The 22,680-nt window shown below is 43.4% G+C and overlaps 1 protein-coding gene across 1 annotated transcript; it reads left to right on the forward strand.

The window, feature by feature from the left end:
• Positions 1-5,423: 5,423 nt before the first annotated feature.
• Positions 5,424-13,104, forward strand: LOC120104969 (ABC transporter G family member 1-like). The gene is made up of 9 exons (XM_088701405.1): positions 5,424-5,753; positions 7,681-7,735; positions 7,823-7,902; positions 8,285-8,749; positions 10,397-10,483; positions 10,580-10,708; positions 10,831-11,022; positions 11,548-11,634; positions 12,333-13,104. Exons 1-9 carry the CDS (start codon positions 5,478-5,480, stop codon positions 13,005-13,007), a joined length of 2,046 nt encoding a protein of 681 aa, XP_088557531.1. The 5' UTR covers positions 5,424-5,477; the 3' UTR covers positions 13,008-13,104.
• Positions 13,105-22,680: the final 9,576 nt, after the last annotated feature.

Below are 22,680 nucleotides of genomic sequence, written 5' to 3' on the forward strand. Positions count from 1 at the left end.
CCATAGTGCCCCGAGCTGGCGGCGTCCACGGCCAAAACAGGGAGATCCCCCTTCGGCTCTTCTTCTCCGACAACTTCCGGCTGAGATCAAACCGGTTCCACCCATGGAAACCGGATTTGCTCGAGCCAAGAACCCTTCCGTGAATCAGAAGGTAGGTATACATTTAGGATTTTTAGATCTAGGATTTTAATGGAAGGCGAAGCCACCATCGAGTGGAAGGGGAAGGTTCTACTGCATGGGCTGTCAATGGCCTTCGGTCGACTGATCCAATGTCTGATGGATGCCGCCCATGGTGAGATCTTCCCCTCCATTACATCATCTTCCTACCATTCTTTCTCTGTTAATCATCTCCTAGCTAGATTAGATCTAGCCTAACAGCATGTAAATCATAAATATAAAGAAGGGTTAAGGATTTACCTAGCTCCGAGGAGCCGTGAAGTGTTCCCAGCAAACTACTATGTCTGCTCCGGTGGCTCAGGGTGGTGACGAGTAGTAGGTCCCTCCTCCTCCTGCACTGCTGCTCCCGATCCGGCTCCTTGCATAGAAGGAAGAAGGGTAAGGAAGGTAATAGGGTGGTCGATGGAGTCCTTCACTGAGGACTCCATGGTATTTTATAGCGCTCGCTCCAAGCTCAGAGGGGTGGGGACCACGGCTATTAGGCGGTTATAACCGCCTTAACAGCTGCCGATCTCCACCGCCTTCCTTCCAAAGTCTCCAGATGGTCCGCCGACTTTGATCCATGCCGGTCCATCTGGTCTGGGGTTTACAAGCTATACTTTAATGTATTGTTTTAGTTTTGGGATACTTTGTTGTGAGTCTTTCTCACTCTATGATCTTCGCAAGTAGTGGTTAATAATTCTTTTTACTACTGCACTATTGATGTCAAAAAGGTGCTGTAAATTATCTAGGCTCTACTTTGTTTATCAGTGTGTGTGTGTGTGTGTGTGTGTGTGTGTGTGTGTGTGTGACCAGTCATGGCCTAATTTTGAAGATCGAGAACTATGCTTTGATATGACAACAATATTTGGGAGGTAAAAGGTGGATTGTTATAAGACTCATTTGGTTCGCAAGAAATTTTTTTCTTCGTCGGAATATTTTTTTTGAGGAGGCTAGTATCTTGATATATGATGCCTGAAAAAAATGAATTTGCATATTTGGTTGATCATGAAAAAGTGGCATACTTGAGAATAGTATATCTTTGGTTGAGCATCTATTTTTTGGAAAAGTTGAGTGTTATGTTCTCAATAAAGAAAAAGATCTTGTCTCATTTTATCTAAAAGCTTAAGAGCAGAAAAAAAAATTACCCCAATTTTCAGCTAGTGGGAAAGTAACCTTTTTATATTCATATGGATCTTATTTTCATGGAAAAGCTACTTTTTTATATTTCTTTTTTGAAAACTCTAACCAAATGTAAAAATATTTCTTCATTTTTTTGTTGACCAAACTTTCCTCCCTTTTCTTCTCACAAATCAAATGTATCCATAAAATTTGATGATGCTTGATGAAACTGCATTGAGGATTGTGGACTGTGCCTTTGTTTTTTTGGGTGTGTGGATTTTCTATATATGAGTTGTATGGTTCCTGTCTGCAATGGTGTTGCTTTTTGATTTTTTGTTCATCCTGCAAGTATATTTCTGCATCTATTTGCTTTCTCGTATATCTTTAGCTTTTAGATTACAGTTTTCTTTTGTTGAGAAAATAGGTTTGGTTTTAATGTATGCTAAAACTGCTTCTTATAACACATGATTTTCTACACGGTGGTTAATCTTTGATTAGAAAAAACTTTTATGAATTTATAACTAATTCATAATTACGTTGTTAAGAGATTTTAGAAAATCATTTAAAGAACTAGTTAATAACTTTGGTAAGTTATTTTGATGTTAATCAGTTGGCCTATGTCCTCATCCAAATGAAAGACAGCAAAGGAAAGCAGCCTGTCCTGAATATTTTTCAGTTCAAAGAATGATGCTAGAGACTTCCACGAATAGTTGTAATAGTGTAAAGGTCTGGTCCATTGACCGGCCCAAGATCTTGCGCAGGCCCAAAAGAGCTGCATGAATTTTGGCGCACAATAGGATAAAAAACAAATTCCATCTCACGTGACAGGAGGAAGAGTACTCCATTTTCCATTCCTTTGGCCCCAAATTTTGACTATAAAAAAAGATGCCCCTTCCCTCCTCTCAAGCATCCACCCTTAAAGCTTTTGGATTTTCAAGCTTTTCGTGGAGGATTTGCCGTCGTTTGGACCATGAGATTTCATTGGCAGCAAGGTGAGGTTGCTAATCCTTCTTTCCTTCTGTTTTCGATCTTCTAACCGTTATTGTCACTTGATTTAATGGCAAGGCCACGGAATGCGAGAAAAAGTTTGGCATAGTCAATTAATTAATTTTTTTTATTTTTAAGTTTGGCGCCATTAAATCGGAAGCCAAACAAAAAATAATAAAAAAATAATTAAAGAGAAAAAGAAGAAATAAAGAGGGCTAAAATTTTATTAGGATCTCGATGAGAAGAAGGGAGCTTTGAAAGCCGCCGGCGTTGGAGCTCCGGTTACCCCCCAAACGAGGCAGAAGATATAGAGCATCTACAAGCGACGACGACCACAAAAAAGACGGAAGAGAGGACGACAGCAGGTTACATGATCGGTGGCTCTGGTACCATATTGAAAAAGAAAGAATAAAAGAAGAGAATTGTATTTCTGCCTGTTAATTACAATGTACAGGAGCAACATTATGTAACATTAGGAGGCTGACGAAATTTGATAAGGCTGACTAAGTTTGGCACTATCAATCACAAATCAATCAAGATGAAGTTTGGTAAGACCGACTAAATTTGGCATAATCAATCAATCAGTAGATTCTAACAAAAAAACAAATCTGAACAGAAACAAGCTAAGGAGATAAAGCATCAATCCAAGAGGTTGTAATAATTTCCTCTCACATGACCGGCTAACCAGTTGGTATTACCATTCGAGCTAAGTGCTTAGTGGTCGAGAGAGTTGTTTAGTCTCCAGTTATAAGGGTCGCAAAAGGCACACAAAGTTGGTCCAAGTGTGCATTCAGCCTTGTGCATGCGAGACAATGGAAGAGACTCCAAGCATTAAACTAAACCAAACAAAAAGAATCAGTAAATCTCGATGCAAAGGAAGGAAAGTAAACCATAAGGATCGCAATTGGTTCCATCTTGGATTTCTTTTTTTTTTTTTCAATTAGCTATTGTTCGTTGCCTTGGGCTGCTCATTTTAACCAAGCCAACTTGATTTTGTCCCAGCCTTACAGCCCATAAGGTTGCACACAGAAGGTGAGTTTGTGGAATAGTATTCTTGCCTGTTCTCCCCTTTGGGTAAATTCCCCCTGTTGCATTTTATCCAACTCCTACAGTACTTCTCTTAGTAACTTATCTTTTCAGAAAATACTGGACACTCGGTACAGATCCTACAAGAGCTGTGCTAGATAGTTTTAAACAGAATAGTACACAATATTTTTTTGAGAAAACACCCAGGTGGAGTCATGTAAATGAGATATGAACCAAGGGCATTGGTCAAACTCCAATGATATTTACCAATTAAACCAACTGGCACTCCCAAGATCATTATACAAAGCTAACTATTTTGAATATATTAATTGTTAGCAAGATATAAAGATGTCATATCTACGTAATCTCAAAAAACACCATTTTAGATGAAAATTTTTATGCAGTATGTTGTTGTGATATAATATTGATAGGAAAGGAAATCTCTATGGAAACCATGGATGAGCACTCGAAAAATGGTAAACTTAATTAGAGATGGTAATCATGTCAGATATGAATCGAGTTGGATCAGGTAAAATATTCATGAATCCGAAACCGATTTACTAATTAAGCAGGTCAAAAATTCAGACCTAAACTTGTATATTAAACTGGTAATTCGATTCGACCCATATAAACAATTTATTAAACAAGTTAAGTCATATTAAATAAGTTAAATATATTAAGCAGATCTTTAATGAATTAAATAGATTTAAATAGATTAAACAGATTAGGTTAAATATAATAGAAACGGATTAAGCAAATTTTAAATAGGTTGGGTCATGATCCAATCTGATATTTAACGGATCAAAATCGGTTAAACAAATTAAAGATCTAAAACTTAATCTAACCTATTTAATAAACAAATTTATATAAGTTGTTTTATTTATGATCCAAATTTATTTGTCTTAAATTTGGATATTTATGGGTCGGATTGGTGGGTTGGTGGGTCGAACATAAATTGTCATCTTTAATTTTGAGCAGCCAAGTCATCTTTTTCTGCCGTGCTTTAATTGCAAGGTGCCTTTGGATTCTAATTAAGATCAAAAGTTCGGAGGGCACCAAAAGACAAATTGGTACCAGATGGGACGTGATCACGTGGTTGGGCCACCGTGAGGCTGCAAAAGCCTCGACGGCGCGAGAATTGCATGAACGGCGTACATGAGGCATGCGATGGCTTAACACGGCGTTTTTTTCTTGGTACTTCATAGTTATGAAACGTATAAACTATATATCCATGGAGTGGTAAAGAAGTCCTAGTTGATAAAAAAAATCTATCAGATCTTGAGGTGCATTTGGTTCAAATTGGAATGGATATTGAAACGGCTATATTTTTCGACGTAATTTGTCCGTCACTGAAATTAGGATTAGATTCGAAATTGGATTTAAATACTAAATGCGAGTCTGAAATGAATTTGAGAGGATTAAGATATTTTCGTTTTTCTCTAAAACTGAAATAGAAATGAAACTTTCTCCAACGAAACAGCTAAAATGAGAGCCATTCGTCTATTCTACAGTTCAACTCCCTCCAATCAACTATATCTCCATTATTTTGCGTTTGGAAGAAGTAGAAAGAGAAACACATGTAACAATAATTTTACTCTTTGTCGCTCTAAGTAAGAGAGAGATGCATCATGAGAACAACTTAACCAATATTTCTCGAGCAAGTAGACGGGAAATGGTAATTCTGACACAGATGAAATAGTAGGGATTATGCCATGCATTCTGGTTGATCTCTGTCTGTTAAAATTCATTCTCAACCATTTTCCTTTTGATAAAGCTTTAGTGAGACAATGGAATGACCAATAATTGAAGCGAAGCATCCGCGCGCGCCATGAAAAAGTTTAAAACAATTACGACCACACAAATTTAGATTTATGCGACAACGTTCTTGTCCTGCCGAGAGCATCCACCAAGGCTCGAGTACGAGAGCAAACCATTCCCGGATATTGGGGATAATATGTGGTGCAGGAGCTTGGCTCACATTGTGCTCTCACTGTGAAAAACTTGTGGCCAAGTGGAAAACGGAACTACTTGTTCTTGATTTTAAATGTAATTGCCATCGAGACAGTGATAGGGAACTACTCGTTCTGGGTTTCCCTCGTCTATAAATTTCCTCTCCAACTTAAGTTAGAAGCACCAACCAAGCTAAATTAAGCTCTCTCGCCTCTCTCTCTCTCTCTCTCTAAGTAATGAGCTCTTTGGAAGTGAAGGTGGAAATGGAGGAGGTTTGTTGGAATGCCATGGCCGGAGGTGGTGACCGGCCGGTGAAGCATGAGGTGCAGAGCGGGGGGGAGGAGGAAGGGCTATACTTGACGTGGGAGGATCTGTGGGTGACCGGATCCAACGGTAAGGGTTCGTCGAGGGTGATACTGGCCGGGCTCACCGGGTACACCCGGCTAGGGGAGCTTCTGGCCATCATGGGTCCATCGGGCTGTGGCAAGTCCACTCTTCTTAGGGCTCGTTTGGTTCGCAGGAAAAAGAGGGGGGAAAGTGTGGTCAACGGGAAAGTAATGAAATGCCTCTTGTTTGGTTGGAGTTTTCAAAGGAGAGAGATGGGAAAGTTGTATTCCCATGGGAATATGATTCCCACATTTTATGGGAAAGTCTTTCCCATGAGAAACATGGGAAAGTTACTTTCCCATGAGGTGGGAATCACTCCTTTTTTATTTTTTCCCAAAAAGACCCTTCAGCATTAAAGAAGCATTAAAGAGGCATTAAAGACCTAATTTTTATTAAGGGCATAATAGGAATTATACATAACTTTCCTAGGAAAGTGGATGGTCAACCAAACATAAGCACTTTGGAAATTTGTCACTTTCCCATGGTTAACCAAACATGCCAAAAGTACTTTCCTAGGTATCCTCTTCCTAGGAATCTGATTCCCAGGAATCATATTCCTAGGAGGGAAAATACTTCCCGCGAACCAAACGAGCCCTTAATGCCTTGGCAGGTAACAAAAGGACCATCTACTAGTTGGTGTTCGCACCTTCCCTCACCTTAAAAAAAAAAGGCAAACAAAATTAGAAGCATGAATTTTTTATTATCAGAAGTAAAGAGGTTTTTTTTCTTTTTTGTTGAGAAGCTTAATATTTTCCGATTGTATTAAGAAACTAAGCAGATAAGAGAGAAGGCAAGTAAACAAACAAGGGAGTCTTAAGGACTGCTCAACCATTTCCTAATCACTTTGCTTATAAATCCTCTCTCATCAAATGGCACAAGAAAATCTCCAATCTCCTTTTATATATCTAATGGCTTGCTTTGAAGGAGGTCCAGAGATCAAATCCCAAGTATTGTTTTATAGAGTTAAAATAATTTCTTTTATAACCCTTTTTTTTTGTACTCTCATCGGCTAAATAGGCCTACGAGATATAGCTTAAAAACTGTAATTTTTTAGCACTAGGACTAGGTTGAATTTATATTGAAACACTCAGATTGAATGCTTGAATGCGCTGCCTCTCAATGACATGCAAGCTCCTAGGCCTTCATTTATCAAGAATGATCTCTAATTTAGTCCGTAACAATCTAAAACCTCATCCAAATGGCTAGTCGGAAGGTATTATTTGGATTTCTTAATTTTGTATAAATAACTAAGATCTAGCCAACGAATAACCGATGTCAAACTAAACATACACCCGCACGGGTCTTTACATACTCTCCCCCATTTAAGCCCGGATGTCCTCGTCAGGATAAGGGTTCAAATCCATTCAAATCTAATCATAAGCACCGCGATCGGCCTGAGGTCAGCCCCAATAGATATGTGCTGCAGTGCTCCTTAGTCCACATAGGTTATGGGCCAGGTCTGCTCTGATATCATTTATAACAACTTAGGACCTCACTCAAAATGAATATAGTCTATCTAACGTTAGAGCTAATCTTAAAGCTCATCGTCGTCCTCTTAAATTATTGGATGTGCTGTTCCAATGGTGACTTTATATGCATTAGAGAATAACCTGCGATCCATCATTTTCCTTATAGCACATTTGTAAGTTCTCATACGGTCAGAAGGTTGATGTAATTGAGGGTACTCAACATCTTTACCATATATATATATATATATATATATATATATATATATATATATATATATATATATATATATATATATATATAAAGGAACTTTCATAAATATATTTCTTTTTACAGTGAATGATGCATTTACCTCAGATTAATTTTCTCTATTTCTTTGATACCCAAAAAAAAAGGGTAATAGCAACCAAAAACAAGAATATATTTATTATGTTACCTTGCTTAATTCTCACATGCATCAGATGTGTGCATAATATCAACTGCTTAGAATAAAATAGTATCTAAAATAATATTGTTGAGTAGGACAAGACTACTTGGCCAAGTGATCTAGGACTAAATCCAGTTTTCCGTATTCATTTTTAACAGTCAAGAAGCCAATCAAGACATGACATAGTGGCAAAACGGTTAAAACACATGGAATGTTAGCAAGAAGATCTGTGCCAGTTGGAATATTTGAACTTGGATTGTAAATCCTAGCTAACTCGGTAATAATAATATCTACTTGCAGGGAGACTCGACTCAGGTACAAAACAATCTGGACAAGTGTTGGTAAATGGTTGGCATCAGACGCTAGCATTTGGGACTTCTGTAAGCACATCTTTTCTTTTTTCCTGCACTTCACTATTCTCTCTTCATAATTCTTCAAAATGTTATTAGTATTTTAATACATACATGGATACAGCACTCAAATATATGAGGATTATGGGTTTAACCGAGCCAAGCTTGAAATAGCCTGGGTCTAATCAAGCTTAGCTTGAAATTAATTGAGTCTGAAGTTTGCATCAAGATTTTCACCTTTATATGTGACCTAGCTTGATTGATCTAATTTCAAGCCTATCTTCTATTACATGGATATATACCATAGCCCTTGCATTTGTGAAAAACTTGTAATATTCATCCAAGCTTGTGATGCTAACAAACTAATATTGATATGCATAATTATCAAATGATCTTTTCCTCATTAATTCAGGCTTACGTGACCCAAGATGACATTCTGATGACAACTCTGACAGTGAGAGAAGCTGTATACTATTCTGCACAGCTCCAACTGCCAGACTCCATGTCTAAATCTGAGAAGAAGGAGAGAGCAGAGACGACTATAAGGGAGATGGGCTTGCAAGAAGCTATGGACACAAGGATTGGAGGGCAGGCATCTAAGGGAATAAGTGGTGGCCAGAAGAGGAGGGTTAGCATTTGCATAGAGATTTTAACACGACCAAAGCTTCTCTTCTTGGATGAGCCCACAAGTGGACTAGACAGTGCTGCATCATATCACGTTGTGAATCGCATTGTAGACCTATCTCGACATCATGGAAGGACTATTATCGCTTCGATCCATCAGCCTAGCAGTGAAGTCTTTGAGCTTTTTGATAACTTGTGCCTTTTATCTTCTGGCAAAACAGTTTATTTTGGACCTGCTTCTTTAACTAATGAGGTGAGCCTGTGCTTCAAAATGGCTATAACTTCTTTTTTTTTTTTTGATAAAAGCACAAATGGTTCTAATTGAACAACATCTCGACTTTATTCTATCTGTTGCTGGAAATTGGACCCGGGGGCGACCGTCGGCTGAGAGGGGAGGAGCTCCGCTGCTGGAACGATAGGTAGCGGTGCGTCAGCTGGTGGCGTCCTCCTGGAGAACCTGCAAGAAGCCGGTGGCCGGGATCTCCGGCGCCGGCCCTCCGATGCTTAAGTCAGAGGGGGCTAGTATATGAGTGGAGTAAAGAGGAGAATGTTTGTTCTTCTGTCTCTCCCTTTTTCTTTTTTCCCCAGGTTCCCTTTTATAGAAGGATATTATGTTACCTGAGAGGTGACAGGGCAAATTGTCTTCTTCATGATAATTGAGCACGATCATGCTCATTAATGGCGTTGTGGAGGATGAGACTGGATCAGACCGGAGTCAGCGAATTGTCATGGTTGATCGGACCTGTTGGAGTGGTTCAACTGCCGGCCGTGGTGGGCCTGAGGTTCGTAGATAGCAAGTGCATTAATTGCTGAGTGAACCGGTGATCAGGGAGAGCCATACGCTTTGATGGTCCAGTGTTCCGGAGATCATCTTAAGCCGTGTTCATTAATGGTTGAATGCACTGGAGGCCCGCAGGGGTCACACGCATTAATGATCGGGTGTGCCGGAGGCCTGCGGAGGTCACGTGCCTTAATGGCTTGACGACGGTAGCAGAGTACGGTGGAGTTGGATATCTAGTTGTCAGATTCTCTCTAAGGGATTAGGCTGGGGTCGAATATTTGGACAAGGCATTTTTAGGGCTCGGCACCTGGCCGGGTGCCGAGCCGAGCCAGTTGCTCAGTGGGGTGCCTTTAATTCGAGCGTCGCGAGGTCGGCGCGTTCTAGTCGGCGTCTCCTGGTCGGGCGCTTTCTGGTCGGGCGCCTTTCTGGTCGGCGCTCTTCTGGTCGGCGCTCTCTGGGCGAGCGCCTCCGGGCTGGCGCGACTTGGGTTTTTCCCCCAACACTATCTATCTATCTTTCCTCTATTGATATCATAGAATATATACCTACTGGGTAGATCATTGCCATGTTTCCATCAAGAAGTGATTCAAATTTTAAATTATTCTGTTTTCATAATAAAAATTATTCAACTCTTCAAGCTTCTATATGTTGTCAGTTATTTTTCAAGCTCATTTTTGGAAGCAGGCTGTTAATCTAAGAACTCTCCACTTTTTTGATCTGAACCAGTAACTGTTATTGTAACCAACCATCTATATGGACCACTAAAACGGACAAGATCAAGATCTTATATAGTAATCATATGACAGGCAGTTGCAATTAATTTCAAGTTCAGGAAAAATTTATGTCATTAATGATCAAATAGCCAATTTGAGTTTTCCTTTTCTTCCACAACATTGTCGCATATCTGCTGAATCTATTTCATATGCACCCTAAATGAGGAGTTCTGGCATCTTCTTTATGTACTTAAAAAATTGAAAACTTGCTTTTGAAAAATTTAGTCTAATTGAAAACTTACATTCTCCTAAAGATATGACATTGAACGAATAAAGGTTAGAAAATGTTGGTAGTGCAATCAATCCTTTGACTTCTAATGATTCAGTATTCTATTTTCTCTTGCAGTTTTTTTCTCAAAATGGCTTTCCATGCCCATCCATGAGAAACCCCTCTGATCACTTCCTCAGAACTATCAACAAAGACTTTGATGAGGTTAGACAGTTCCTTGTGCACTTCTGTATCTAGTTCTTGAACAAACTGGAATATACAAAAGAAAAGTGCTTACGATTTTTTTCCTCTCCCAATTAGGAGATGGTAAAAGGCTGTAGTAGCCAATCAAAAACCACTGCTGAAACCATTGATATCCTCGTAGGATCATACAAGCTATCCAATATCCACCAAGACGTTGAGAGGCGAGTAGCTGAGATGCGCAGATTGGTATGTCAATTACATGAATCTTCCTTGACCATGATTGTATTATCCATAGCATGACTGCTGCAGAAGAGAATGCAAAGTTTTAATCACAATATCAATTATCACAAAGAGGTTTCCTTTTGCAGGAAGGAGATGCCGTGAAGAAGGGAAGTCAAGCTAGTTTCACTACTCAGTGCATTGTCCTCACCAAAAAATCATTTAAAAACATGTACAGAGATCTAGGATACTACTGGCTGCGACTCGTAATTTATGCTATATTGTGTCTATGCATTGGCACCATGTTTTATGACATTGGACATAGCTATGGATCAATTCAGGTGAAATGCCTAACTCTGAAGGATACTTGTTACAACCTTTGTTTTCTAGGATATTTTTTTCAAGAGCCTTAACAGGCTACCCTAATTTCAATTTTATGGAGTAGCTAAATGGTCAAACTGTAGACCTTCAAGTAACGACCATGTTTTATGACTGGCTCCCAACCTGCCATCACTTGGTCCGAGTTAAGGCCAAAGACAATTTGAGCCTAAGAGGTGCCTATGGTAATACTAGAGATCCGCAGTTATATAAGAGAAATCCGGTTTATTCATCATATAAGCCCATACAGCCATAGACATGTAAAAAATCCAAATGGCATAGAAGAAGGCAATGGTAATTGATGAATGTGTCGTAATTCAACTTTAGGCGCAGAAAATAAAGCCAGAAAGGTCGATTTAATACTCAACCTTGAACCAGATATATTTCAATATTGAATTTAGAACAACATGGTATTTGTTGATAGTTCAGTGATCTTTATTGGAAAAAAGTGTAACCAAGGAACTGATGTGTAGATTTAAACTTCCCAGGCTTGGGGTTCGGTGCTTCTGTTCGTATTATCATTCCTAACTTTTATGGCAATTGGTGGTTTTCCTTCCTTTACAGAAGAGATGAAGGTTAGTGGCATTCTTAATGTTCATTATTTAAAAATTTCAGAAGTCCTATTTATCCATGAATTCAAACTATGCATGGTAATATAAGGTCCTGTAATATTGCTTCTGCTCTCGCCGCTCAGCATGTTTCGCAGATTGATACAAGTATGCATTCAAACTAAAACACCAACATGGCACTTAGAATGCCAGCTTCAATTCTACAAGTTCCACTCGATCGGTATTTTACATATCAATTTCAATAAAACTCTTTCATGTAGACCTGTTCTGGATATATGTAATTTGGCAAGCCATCACGTTGGTTGTTCTAAGCGAGCAACTTCATGTGTTTGGTTTGTAGCTTGACAAATATTTTGTAATTGGATTTACCAAAACCTACTTAATTACAGTAATTTGTCCTATAGAAATTGGCCATTGGACAAGTTTTGCAAGATGGAGGCTACAACGACAATTTTTGGGTTAATCATAAAGGTGTTGTTTTTGCGAGTAATGGCCAGCCAAACATTACATACAACCAAGTAATCACATAAAACAGCTGCCATAAATGCAATTACTATGACATGTAATTTCAGCTACATGAAAACTCTAGTCACTGGTAATCAAAGCAGTTCATAGTTGTAAAATAATTTCTTAATTGTTCATAGATTATTTCATAAATGTGTTATGAAGTTGTCACTAACTGTCAACTTTTTTTTGATCCAAAGATCTTTCAAAGAGAGAGACTAAATGGGCATTATGGTGTCACTGCATTCATGATCAGTAACATGCTTTCTTCCGCACCATATTTAGCTCTTGTCTCTATAATCCCAGCAGCCATGGCCTACTACCTTATTGGCCTCCAAAGCGGAGTTGATCACTTCATTTTCTTTGCTATGGTGTTGTATGCATTGATGTTGCTTGTTGAGGGCATGATGATGATCGTCGCTAGCATTGTGCCCAATTACCTCATGGGCATCATCACCGGTGCCGGAATTCAAGCAACGATGATACTATCGGCCGGCTTTTTCCGATTGCCGAATGATCTTCCGAAGCCAGTGTGGCGATACCCAATGTACCACATAGCCTTCCATAAGTATGCCAACCAAGCTTACTACAAGAATGAGTTCATTGGACTTTCCTTTCCCAACATCCAAGCTGGGGGTGCAGCCACTATTACTGGGGAGGAAATTCTGAGGGATTTTTGGCAGATGGAGGTGGGACACTCTAAGTGGGTTGATCTTGCCATCTTGTTTGGTATGGTTATTCTATATAGGGTCTTGTTTTTGGTCATTGTGAAGACTAGTGAAAAGGTGAAGCCCATGGTTAGGGCTGGTCTAAACAAGGATCCCAAACAGGTCATAGGGCCGCCCTCAACACCTCTAGCTGATGTAAACCCATAAAAAGATTTTTTTCTCTTTTTTCTTCATTTTACTAGGTATAATCAATGTGTTTGGTCCATGTAATTCTGATGTTTTATTTAAAAGTGGGACCATCTGATAGATCATTGTTTTTTGAGTAATATCCAGGATTTTGACGTAGACCTCCTCAAGGATAAGTAGGTAAAGGAGAAGTGCTAACCAATTGAGCTAACAATTGTTTGTGTTTGATGGAGTGTTCTGGTGTCGTAGATAGAGAGTTGATAGATGTAGTTCCATTTAATCCTTATTCATTTGTTTTCTTTGTACCTTGGCTATCTGAGTAAATGTTAGAATTCGACCGGGGCGATTCAAACAAACTAGTGCTGCAAGAAGAGATCGTCCATATTAATATATAAGATCGAGAGTTCAGTGTCAGCATCTCCATGATTCCCAAGCATACAACATTGCCTACTTCCCTAGCTACATGTATCTATGTTTTCCACTACAATCCATTGTCCATACTTCTCAAGCTACATGCCTCACATGTGGCGCCATACTCTAGTCTAGATAACAAAAAAAAAAATGCAGGAGAGGGGGGATCTAGAGTCCAGCATGGAGTCAAAGTTGCTGGAATACAGAAGCTAATATATAATAGCCTATTGCATTGTTGCTTTAAACTAAATTTTGCTTACTATTAAGTCTAATGTATATTGTTGATCTTTTTCTTTATTAATTTAATCTTTTGAGGTCAATTGGTTAATATAATTCGAAACTCAGATTTGCTAGAAGTCTGACTGATGTAGTCACCTACTCTCTTTTCGCCTCTTTCCGTTGAACACAATTTAATGGGGCGGGCATCAAAAGAAGAAAGTATGGAGTAGGTTTTCTGTTCTACCATGTTTTTCCTAATGTCTATTTTAAACAAGAAACCCAAAAATTAGGGACTCCTCCTATACAAACAAAGTTTGTCAGTCCTTTGGTTAAAAAAATCAGAAAAAGAAAGGAAATCTCACATAAACGGCATCCTCTTTCTTTCTTGTTTCCAAAATATAGTTTTTATTGATGTATATTACATGGCCAGATGATACACACTAAGCAAATTAGTTATCTAGCAAGCTAACACACACCTCTAGTAAACTAAAATACAGTTTTCAGAATATAGTATTCACCAAATACACACTACTTGGCCAAGTGATACATACTTAGCAAATTAGTTATCTAACAACTCAATATATACCTCTAAACAAATTGATACATAGTTTTTTTTTTCCTTTTTTTTTTTCATTGTACTGGGTATAATCACTATATTAATATATAGTGCTGCAAATAAACCAGTTCTGCAAGAAGAGATCGTCCATATTAATATATAAGATCGAGAGTTCATGTTCATGAGGTGCATTTCATTCTCAGCATCTCCATGATTTCCAAGCATGCAACATTGCCTACTTCCCTAGCTGCATGTATCTATGTTTTCCACTACAATCCGTTGTCCATATTTTTCAAGCTACATGCATCATATTTTTCAATCCGTGCTGGACTCTAGCTACATGCATCATATTTTTCAATCCGTGCTCGTTAGTCCAGCACGGAGTCAAAGTTGCTGGAATAAAGAAGCTAATATATAATAGCCTATTCCATTGTTGCTTTAAACTAAATTTTGCTTACTATTAAGTCTAATATATACTGTTTTTTTTTTTCTTTATCAATTTAATATTTTGAGGTCAATTGGTTAATATAATTCGAAACTAAGATTTGCTGGAGGTCTGTGCTTGTTCCGTGCTGCACATTTATCTAACAATTGAAGTCTGGCTGATCTATGGAAGTCCTCTTTTCGCCTCTTTTCTCTGAACACAATTTAGTGGGGCGGGCACCAAAGAAGCAAGTATGGAGCGGTTTCCTATTCTATCATGTTTTTCAAGTATCCATTTGAAAAAAAACAAAACCAAAAATCAGACACTCCTCCGACTGACTAATAGAGTTGTGGGTCCTATGATTAAAAAAATCAAAAAAAAGGAGAAAATCTCGCATAAATGGCATCCTCTTTCTTTCTTATTTCTGGAACATAATTTTTAATAGTACATACTACATGGCCAGATGATACACATCAAGCAAATTAATCATCTAGGTAAACCAAAACATAGCTTTCAGATCATAGTATTTGTTGGGGGAAAAGCAGATTGCCCCAAAAACGCATGAACGCATCGCCGGCACGTGACGAAAGCGCCCGACTTGAGGGCGTCCGACCTGGAGGCGTCCGACCTGGGGCCCGACTTGGAGGCGTCCGACTTCAAAATGCCCAATTGGAAGCCCGACCTCAGGGCTCTCGACCTGGCGCCTGGCCAGGCGCTCGACTCCGAGACGTCCGACCTGGGCACCCGACCTCAGCATCCTCGACCTCGGAAGTCCGACCTCGCTATCCACCTGCAGCGATCACATCCTTCTACAGCTCGACCAAGGACCACGCCCTGCTACTGTTGTCAACAATTAATGCGCATGGCCTCTACTGATCTCCGGCTCACTCAACAATCAATGCGCGTGCTATCTACGGATCTCAAGCCCTCCACGGCAAACAGCTGACCCGCTCGGCTACGTCCGATCAGCCACGACGACTCATTGGCTCCGGCCTGATCTCCTACGGCAATGCATTAATTCACACGATCGTGCATTAATTCATACGACATGCTCAATTATGACGGTAACCCGATCACCCCGTTACATCACAGGTAATCATGTACCCCTCTATAAAAGGGGAACCCCTCCATCTTAGAAGGGGATGGACTCTAAAACTCTGGAATATATTTTCTCTCCCTCAATACACTTGCCCCCTCTGACTTAAGCATCGGAGGGCCGGCGCCGGAAACCCCGGCTACCGGCTTTTTGCAGGTTCCTCGGAGGACGCCGCTCGCCGACGGACCGCCACCCGCCATCTCACGCCAGAGCTCCTCCTTCTCAGCCACTGGTCGCCCCCGGGTCCAATTTCCAGCAACAGTTGGCGCTAGAGGAAGGGCCCGAGTTGTGGCCATGAAGTTGAGAAGCAAAGGAGCCTCCAATGCCTCCCGGCGTCCCCCACCAAGCCCTGGATACTCCGTCCAGAACTCACCGCCAAGACCTCCGGCGGACCCAGTCCCCCAAGTCCAGCCGGAACAGTTCAACATTCTGGTGCAACAAGTTCAAGCCTTGGCCACGGCAGTCCAAGGCCTGCAACCTGTGGAGCCCTTGCTGCCTCCGCAAGTCACAGGTCCAGTCAGTACTCCCCCCAGACAGATTGGCACCCCAAGGCCAAAACCTCCATGGCTCCTCGAGGGCCAACAACGAGGAACGATGCTGCTGCCAAGGTTCAACCCGAGTGTCTCCAGGGAGGGGCCTAGGCAATGGGCCGCAGCTATCGGAAGCTGAGTCAGCCCCGAGGCAACTCGCACCAAAGCAGTCTACCGTGGCGATCCCCCAGGATGGGGAACTCGACAGGAAGGTCAAGAAGCTCGAGCACCAGATTGAGGCACTCCATAGCAAGAAGGCAAGGCATGAGGGTGACTTTGAGTTTACCACTAAGTCCTCCTTTTTTTCGCCAGATCGAGGATGAGCCGGTCCCACCAAGGTTCAAAATGCCCCAAGTGGAGCCCTACAATGGAACTACCGACCTCCTCGACCATTTGGAGAGTTACCGAGCCCTCATGGCATTGCAAGGATCCTCGGAGGCTGTGCTCTGCAAGGCTTTCTCAGCGACTCTTCAAAGAACGGCTCGGCTCTGGTTTTTTGGACTGAAGCCGAGCACAGTATCCTCTTTTGAGCAGCTCGGCAGGTAGTTCACCACCAACTTCGCCGCCAGCCGACGTCAGCGGCGGACGTCGGACTCCCTCCTTGACATCAAGCAAAAGGAGGGAGAGTCTCTCAAAGACTACCTCGACCGTTTTACCCCTGCAACTTGGGAGGTTCGCGAGCTCGACCAGTCGATAGCCATGTCGGCACTTAAGACTAGGGCTCGATTCTACAGGTTCTTTTTCTTTATTGAGAAGAGCTTCCCCGCCAACTTCACCGAGATGTTGTCCGAGCTCGAAAGTATGCGAAGGCCGAAGAGGCTATCGCTTCCAGGCGGGGCGCGACCGAGCAGGCCTCAAAGAAGCAGAAAAGACGCCGCGAGGAGCGCGGCCGTCCGAAAAGCCCGTCTCCCCGCCGAGACAAGAACCTGCCTCGGCTAAGGAGTCCACCCCGACAGCAGGGACAGCTTCGACCAAAGTCTCCGCCTCGACCGAGATCTCCGCTGCGGCCACGAATGCCCTCAGGGAAGTACGAGAACTACACTCTCCTCAATGTTCCCCAGGCGAAAATCCTAATGGAGATAGAAGGCCGAGACTACTTCCGACCTCCGCCCCCGATGCGAGATACAGTAGCTCGGCGCAATCCTAGAAAGTATTGCCGCTTCCACCGGGACTATGGCCACGACATGGAGGATTGCTTCCAGCTCCGGGATGACATCGAGGCGCTTATCTGCCGCGGGGTACTCAACCAGTTTGTGCGGAACTGGTGTGAGGAAAGGAGGCCAGTGGAAAATGCTGCACTGCCCGGAAATCCAAATGACAACAGGCCTATCGCCGGCACCATCAACACCATTGGAGGAGGAAGCTCAGTTGAAGAACCAATCGAGGGAAGGATTCCTCTGAAGCGCCCGCGCGCCTTCGAAGCCATCTCATTCTCGATGAGGATTTGGAAGGAGTTGAGACTCCTCATGATGACGCTGTGGTCATCTCCATTATTGTAAATAAGTTTGATGTAAAGCGCGTCTTAGTCGATAATGGAAGCTCGGCAAATATTTTGTACTACGATGCCTATCAAAAAATGGAGATGACAGAAAGCCAGCTTCGGAGAATGATTGCTCCACTGGTCGGATTTACCAGGGATTTGGTCTCGGTTGAAAGCGAGGTCGGCCTCCTTATCACAGTCGGGCTCGCTCCCCGAGAAAGTACTGTGAGGATGGATTTCTTGTTGTCCGCCTACCTTCGGCCTACAATGCCATTCTCGGACGACCAGGGCTAAATGCCCTCCGAGCTATGATCTCGACCTATCACCTGCTCATGCGGTTCTCCACCGACCGAGGAGTAGGCGAAGTTCGTGGGGACCAGTCAATAGCTAATGCTATATGGCGACTCATAAAGCAAAGCAACCGGCCAAAGCACAAAGCCAAGGGGAGCAACAGGCCGAGGCATCAACCAAAACGTCAGATCAGACACTACCCATCGAAACCTTGGAGATGCGGGACGACCTCTAGAAGGAATGGATAGAGCCTGGTGAGCTTCTTACCCAAATTCCATTAAAAGATAACTGCCCAGAGCTAACCGTGCAGGTTGGCTCCGGCCTGAGCGCCTGCGAAAGAGACCACCTGATCGAGTTCCTGTGAACCAATATGGACGTCTTCGCCTGGTTGCCCGCCGACATGCCGAAAATAGATCCCGAGGTCATGGTTCACCGACTCCAAGTGAAACCGACCTACAAACCTGTGTGGCAGAAGAAACGGGGCTCCGCCCCAGAACGACAGCGGGCAGCGGCCGAGGAAGTGGACAAACTTCTCGAGGCCGGCTTCATCCGGGAGGTCTCCTATCCGGATTAGCTCGCCAACGTGGTCCTCGTAAAGAAAGCTAACGGGAAGTGGCGTATGTGCGTGGACTATACCGACCTGAACAAAGCCTGCCCAAAGGACAGCTTTTCACTTTCCAGCATCGACCAAAGGTATTTATTGCTACAAAGTGATGCCTTTCGGGTTGAAAAATGCCGGAGCAACATACCATAGGTTGGTCAGCCAGATCTTCAAAAATCAAATAGGCCGAAACATGGAATTCTAAGTGGACAACATGCTGGTGAAGAGCCGGACAGCAGAGGACCATGTGGCCGGCCTTAATGAGACATTTTCCACACACTCAGGAAGTATCGAATGAAGCTCAACCCTGCCAAGTGCGCATTCGGAGTCACCTCAGGCAAATTCCTTGGCTTCGTAGTCACCCAGCGTGGAATGGAAGCAAATCCCTAGAAGATCCGAGCGCTGCAAGAGATGGTGTCACCAAAGATGGTTAAGGAGGTACAGCGGCTCACTAGGCGGGTCGCAGCTCTGGAAAGATTTGTTTCCAGGTCGGCCGAGCGGTGCCTCTCATTCTTCACAATCCTCAAGCGACCGAAGAAATTCTTATGGTTGGAAGAATGTCAGTAAGCTTTTGAAGAGCTTAGGCGTCTTCTTGCTTCCCCTCCATTACTCACGAAGCCCCAGCAGGGTGAGCTCCTCTATTTGTACCTGGCCGTCTCACCGGTTGCGGTAAGCTCGATCCTGGTCCGAGAAGAGAATAAGCTTCAAAGACTAGTATATTATGCCAGCCGGATCCTGAGAGATGCTGAGACCCGATATTCCAAATTAGAGAAAACAATCTTTGCTCTAGTCATCTCGGCTCGGAGGCTCCGGCCCTATTTCAGGCCCACACTGTGGCCATATTGACCGACCAGCCTATGAAGCAAATTCTGCAACGGTCGGATCGCGCTGGGAGGATCGCGAAGTGGGCTGTCGAGCTTGAGGAGTTCGACCTCAAATACCGTCCGAGGCCAGTGATCAAAGCCCAGGCGCTCGCTGACTTTATTGTGGAGTGCACCTTACCGGATGATCCCGAGCTCGCATGCACACCAGCAGAGGAGACTCCGAGGCAACCGTGGGCTCTACATGTGGACGGCTCCTCGATCTCGAGGGGTAGCGGAGCAGGCCTCATTCTCACTAGCCCGGATGGGGTAGTTGCAGAGCAGGCTCTACGCTTCGAGTTTCCCACCTCGAACAATGTGGCAGAATACGAGGCGCTCATTGCCGGGCTCAAACTAGCAAAGGAGCTGAAAGTGGAGGACCTAAAGGTCTTCAATGACTCCCAACTGGTCGTGAGCCAGATTGTGGGAGACTTTGAAGCCAGAGAGCCATCGATGCAGAGATATCTTCAAAAGGTGCGGGACCTCACGTCCACCTTGGGCTCCTTCAACATCCAGCATATTTCCAGAACAGAGAACCTAAGGGCAGACCAATTGTCGAAGCTGGCGACTTTCTGCATGAGCGAGCTCCCAAAGACGACGGTACTCGAATACCTCCAAACGCCCAGTACCGAGGAGCCCGAGCCAACCCTTTGGATCGAGGCCGAGCCGAGCTGGATGGACGAACTCATCAACTATCTGCAGAATGAAATCCTCCCTGATGATGAGCTCGAGGTCCGCCGAATCAAGCGTCAAGCCTCCCGATACATGCTATATGAAGGCAAGCTCTACCGCAGGTCGTTCACCTCTCCCCTCCTCAGATGCCTCCGCCTGTCAGAGGCAGACTATGCTATGCGAGAGATTCATGAAGGGATCTGTGGGAACCATTTGGGAGGCCGAGCACTAGCCCACAAAATCCTGCGCCAGGGATACTACTAGCCCACAAAATCCTGCGCCAGGGATACTACTGGCCCACACTTCAGAAGGATGCAACGGACTTCGTCCGAAGGTGCGATCGGTGTCAGCGGAATGCCAACATTCAACGCTGACCTTCGGCTCCGCTGACCTCGATCGTTGCCCCCTGGCCATTTGCCCAATGGGGGATTGACATCCTAGGACCATTCCTCCTGGCCACCGGACAGAGAAAATTTCTGGTTGTCTCTATCGATTACTTCACCAAATGGGTCGAAGCCGAACCGGTGGCCCGAATTTTCGAGCAGAAGATGCGGGATTTTATCTGTAAGTCAATAATTTGTAGATTTAGACTCCCCCGCATCCTTATATCTGACAACGGCCGTCAGTTTGACATCGCCCGTTTCAGAAAATTCTGCTCCGAGCTCGGCATCAACCACCGTTTCACCTCGGTCGCCCATCCACAGATAAATAGAGAAACTGAGGTGACGAATCGCACCATTCTGCAAGGGCTCAAGGCTAGACTCGACCGATCCAAGGGGCAATGGGTCGAAGACCTATATAATATTCTCTGAGCTTATAGGACCACGTTCGTACTTCCCATCGGCGAGACCCCCTTCAATCTAGCGTATGGAACAGAAACTGTCATTCCCTTGAAAATCGGACTCTCCTCATCAAGGGTAGAGCACTACGATGCAAACTCCAACTCCTTTTAGCTCAGAAACAATTTGGACCTCGTTGAAGAAGCAAGGGAAGCCGCCCGAGTCTGCATGGCGAGGTACCAACAGAAGACGGCACAATACTACAATTTCAGAGTAAAGGCCAAGTTTTTCAAAGTGGGGGATCTCGTCCTCAGGAGAACTGATGTTTCTCAGCCTACCGAGCAGGGGAAGCTTGCCTTGAACTAGGAAGGACCCTACCGGATCGCGCGAGTCCAGCGGCCCAGAGCATACAAGTTGGAGTCTCTCGAAGGGACCCTCATTCTACGAAGCTGGAATTCCGAAAATCTTCGGATGTACTACCAGTAAAGCCCCCAGGGGTCCTCAACGATTGGAAACACAACTCTTGTCCCCTTCTTATGATAATTTGTTTACAGCTCTCCCTTAATTATTCCATGCTCTTCCTAATATTGGGATGCTTGTGAACTTCAGAAAACCCGACCAAACTCAGATGCCCAACCAAGCTCGAATGCCCGACCAAGCTCGGATGCCCCAGCCAAGTCTGGAATGCCTTGCCACGTCGACATCGAGCTCGGTCTCGATCTCCCTTAAAGACCCCGACCAAGATCGGGATGCCCCGCTGAGTCGACAGTGAGCCCAAGCTCCCTCGACCTCGGAAAGACATTCAACAACGGGGTAGTACCTATGCAGACCCCCGAGGCCTTCAACAATGGGGTAGTACCTACGCGGACCTCCGAGGCCTTCAAGGATGGGGTAGTACCTACGCGGACCTTCGAGGCCTTCAACGATGGGGTAGTACCTACGCGGACCCTCGAGGCCTTCAATGATGGGGTAGTACCTACGCTGACCTCCGAGGCCTTCAACGACAGGGTAGTGCCCACGCGGACCCTTGCCGCGCGCGACGACGATGACGGGGTAGTGTTGGAAATTATGTCCCAAATCCAATCAATAGTTGATTGTAAATGTATTTGAATCAATTATAAATAACATAGTATTTATTCATCACCAGAACATCTTCACAAACTCCGATGTGATGAAGTCCTTAGGACTGCTTTGTGTAATGAAATATGATTTTGTCACACAGGTCCTTAAATGTTCATGACCGTATGATATACTATTAATAGGACGATAGTATTATCGGGCGTAGGTCATTGTGTATCATATTTGTTGGTTGTCTTCCAAACCAAAGAGTATAGAGATACTAGTATGGTATACAAGTGAATGGTAGTGTACGTTCACTGAACGTGACCAATTGACGGACTCTCTCTTTTCAAGAGTTGTTCTGAGTGGATATGGGTATATGTATCCTTTAGACCTGAGATTGCAACCGGTGGCTTGCAAGCAACTCACTGTACTTTGGTGTCGGACTACCTGGATTTCTAATCCAGCGACGAAAGGTTTCTGGGTCCAGTCAAGTACTTGTGGTAGTTAGTTGCAGATCAAGATGGGATTGACCTCCCTTAGAAATAAGGGTGAATGCCTTGTGTTTTCAATTAAGTAGACCCTGGCCAGGGAAAGTCAAATCACTATCACTTTACTTATTGAATTGAAACATATTTTCGGATGGATCGTTTCAGGGTAGACAGACTCTGAACCCACCCTGGGCATTTTCTGGTCAAGAGGATGAATTATGCAGT

This window comes from Phoenix dactylifera, chromosome 7 (assembly GCF_051530095.1).
Source record: "Phoenix dactylifera cultivar Ajwa chromosome 7, Ajwa_hap1_PhDact_Kaust_v1.1, whole genome shotgun sequence".
Taxonomy (NCBI): domain Eukaryota; kingdom Viridiplantae; phylum Streptophyta; class Magnoliopsida; order Arecales; family Arecaceae; genus Phoenix; species Phoenix dactylifera.